Source organism: Grammomys surdaster, unplaced genomic scaffold (assembly GCF_004785775.1).
Source record: "Grammomys surdaster isolate TR1022 unplaced genomic scaffold, NIH_TR_1.0 205, whole genome shotgun sequence".
NCBI lineage: Eukaryota > Metazoa > Chordata > Mammalia > Rodentia > Muridae > Grammomys > Grammomys surdaster.
In genome coordinates, this window is record NW_021604650.1 from 3,490,344 (window position 1) to 3,493,125 (window position 2,782).

A 2,782-nucleotide genomic window follows, 5' to 3' on the forward strand; every position below is an offset into this window, starting at 1 on the left:
TCTCTCTCTCTCTCTCTCTCTCTCTCTCTCTCTCTCTCTCTCTCTCTTCATTTATTTATTTTTTTGAGACAAAATCTTTTTGCCTAACCCTGGCTATCCTGGAATTCACTGTGTAGACCAGGCTAACAAAACAGGCTAACCTTAAACTCACAGAAATCCTCCTACTTCTGCCTCCCAAGTTATGATATTAAAGCTCTGTGCCACTATATCTAGCTTAGTTACTTTTAAATAAATGCATATTTGGCCTATTTTGAAAGGTAGCCAAAGAAGCCTTTACCTTGCTGGTGATGAGGGAGAAGCTGGACTCTGAGCCCCACCTACTGGGCTCAGATCCCTCCATTTCCAACTGTGTGACCAACAATAAGTCATCCTCTATGTCTTACTGACTGCATCTATAATGAGTTCAACTATAGAATCTGCCAGTAGGGCATGAAAATACACATGGGGGCTCTGCAGTTAAGAGCATTGGCTGCTCTTCTACTGGGTTTGACTCCCAACACCCACACAGCAGCTCACAGATGCCTATAACTCCAGTCCTAGGGCATCAGAAGCCCACTGCTACCTCCAAGGGAACCGGGCACAGATGTTCCACAGATACACATGACGACAAAAGGCTCATGCACATTGACCTTGTTTTAAAAAGAAAATTACAGTCAGGGATGGTGGCACACACTTCAATCCCAGTGCTGGGAGACAGAGGCAGGTGGATCTGAATTTCAGGCCACTCCAGTCTACACAGTGAATTCTAGGACAGCCAGGTATATGTAGAAAGACCCTGTCTCAAAAAAAAAAAAAAAATGAAGGAGAAAGAGAGATGCTGGGTGGTAGTGACGTACAACTTTAATCCCAGCACTCAGGAGAAATCCCAGCACTCAGGAGGCAGAGGCAGTCAGATCTCTGGAGATTCTAGGCCAGCCTGGTCTACAGAGTGAGCCTGGGATAGCCAGGGCTACACAAAGAAATACTGTCTTAGAAGAAAAAAAAAAAGGAAGAGAGGAGAGAAAAAGAAAAATCATTTACACATTCCTGTTTCCTTGAGACATTGTCTTAGGTCTTGAACCCTCTGTAGTTGAAGATGATCTTGAATTTCTGATCTTCCTGCCTTTATTTCCCAAGTGCTGCAATTACAGGTCTGGTTTATGCAGTGCCATTGATCTAATCCAGGGCTTCAGGCATGCTAAACACTCTATCTAACTGAGCTACATCCCAAACCAGGGCATGGGAAATTTTACATGAGAGCCTGTCCTGAGTACACTGATAGAGCAAAGAGTTTCCCACTAAAGGTCAGAACTCCCAGTGATTCACACACAACCCTTTTTCTTTGCAGTGGTACCCAGAGGTGACACATTTCTGCAAGGGAGTGCCCATTATTGTTGTGGGCTGCAAGATAGACCTGCGTAAGGACAAGGTGCTGGTGAACAAGCTGCGGAAGAAAGGACTGGAGCCTGTAACCTACCACAGGGTAGGTAGGAAGCTAGCCCTGGGTGAGAGGCATTTGGGGAGGGAACCTCAGAATACTTCTCTACTGTGCTAGATGTGTAGCACACTCGGGGTCTGGGAGGATGTTGGCAGTCAGGAAGAATCAGCACTTGGAAGCAGAACCCAGAATACTCAAGGAGGTTCTGACAGGGCAGATGGGTAATATGAATAGCACAAATGAGACCCCTGAGGTCCGTGGTATTTGATTTTAGACTCTTCTTTTAGACATACAAATTAGTTGCCCACTGACGGTGCCCTAGAAAAGCCCCACTTCCCACTATTGTCCTCAAGATTCCTGTCATAGCCAAAAGGGATGCAGCAAGACCAAATGTAGGTTTCACAATGCATCCCAAACTCATAGTAGCTTCTACTGCTCCTTGGCAGGGCCATGATATGGCAAGGTCTGTGGGAGCAGTGGCCTATCTTGAGTGTTCAGCTCGGCTCCATGACAACGTGGAAGCCGTCTTCCAGGAAGCAGCTGAAGTGGCTCTCAGCAGTCGCAGTCATAACTTCTGGCGGCGGATTACCCAGAATTTTTGCGTGGTCACCTGACTGGTTTGGAACCCACCTTGCCTTCCGGTTTACTCAGCTGGAGAAAGACCCAGGAGCAGACCTTCTACTCTGTTGACTAGGATGGACCTAGTCCCCAGGCTGAGCTGGTAGAACCACACATCCACAGATGGGCTCCAATGAGGCCTGGCCCCTGGACCGAGGAATCCTGGATTGAGGAAGAGGGTTTCCAGACCCTTAGCTCTGGAACCATTAATAGACTCCCTGTGCCCAGTCCTGGACCAGCATCCTGAGTAGGGTCTGTGTGGTCTGATTTGGCGCCACCTTCTGGCTATTCTCTTGAGTTATACCTACAGGACCTAGGGTTCCTGAGACCATCCTGCCTGGGCTAACACCCTGCCCCGTCCCTGATCATCCTATTCATCCCATTGATAAGTGTAACAACTAAAATGGCATCACTTGTTTTTAGTGTCCTGACTCTTGCTTCAAAGCATCTTTACATACTACTAGGTAGGAAAAAGCCCACTCACCTAGACCCTAGGGTGGAACTGCTAGGACCCAAATCTAACTTTATCACTTTTAAGACCTTGAGAAAGTTCTAGACCTCAGCCTCCTCATCTGTAAAATGGCCAATCAGAAATTACATCAAGCATGAGTAAAAGTCATGAGGACTAACACATGCAAAGAGCTTAGCAGGTGCCTGGCATGAAAGATGTGCACTTTTGCCGGGCGGTGGTGGCGCACGCCTTTAATCCCAGCACTTGGGAGGCAGAGGCAGGCGGATTTCTGAGTT

The 2,782-nt window shown here is 47.3% G+C and overlaps 1 protein-coding gene across 1 annotated transcript in view; it reads left to right on the forward strand.

Moving 5' to 3' along the window:
* Rhod (ras homolog family member D) overlaps positions 1 to 2,453 on the forward strand; it is a 14,038-nt gene extending 11,585 nt beyond the window's left edge. Inside the window, exons 4-5 of the mRNA XM_028771257.1 lie at positions 1,328 to 1,462; positions 1,864 to 2,453. Of these exons, the coding sequence (XP_028627090.1) occupies positions 1,328 to 1,462; positions 1,864 to 2,031 (303 nt within the window). The 3' untranslated portion in view covers positions 2,032 to 2,453. The remainder of the gene's footprint in view (positions 1 to 1,327; positions 1,463 to 1,863) is intronic.
* Positions 2,454 to 2,782: the final 329 nt, after the last annotated feature.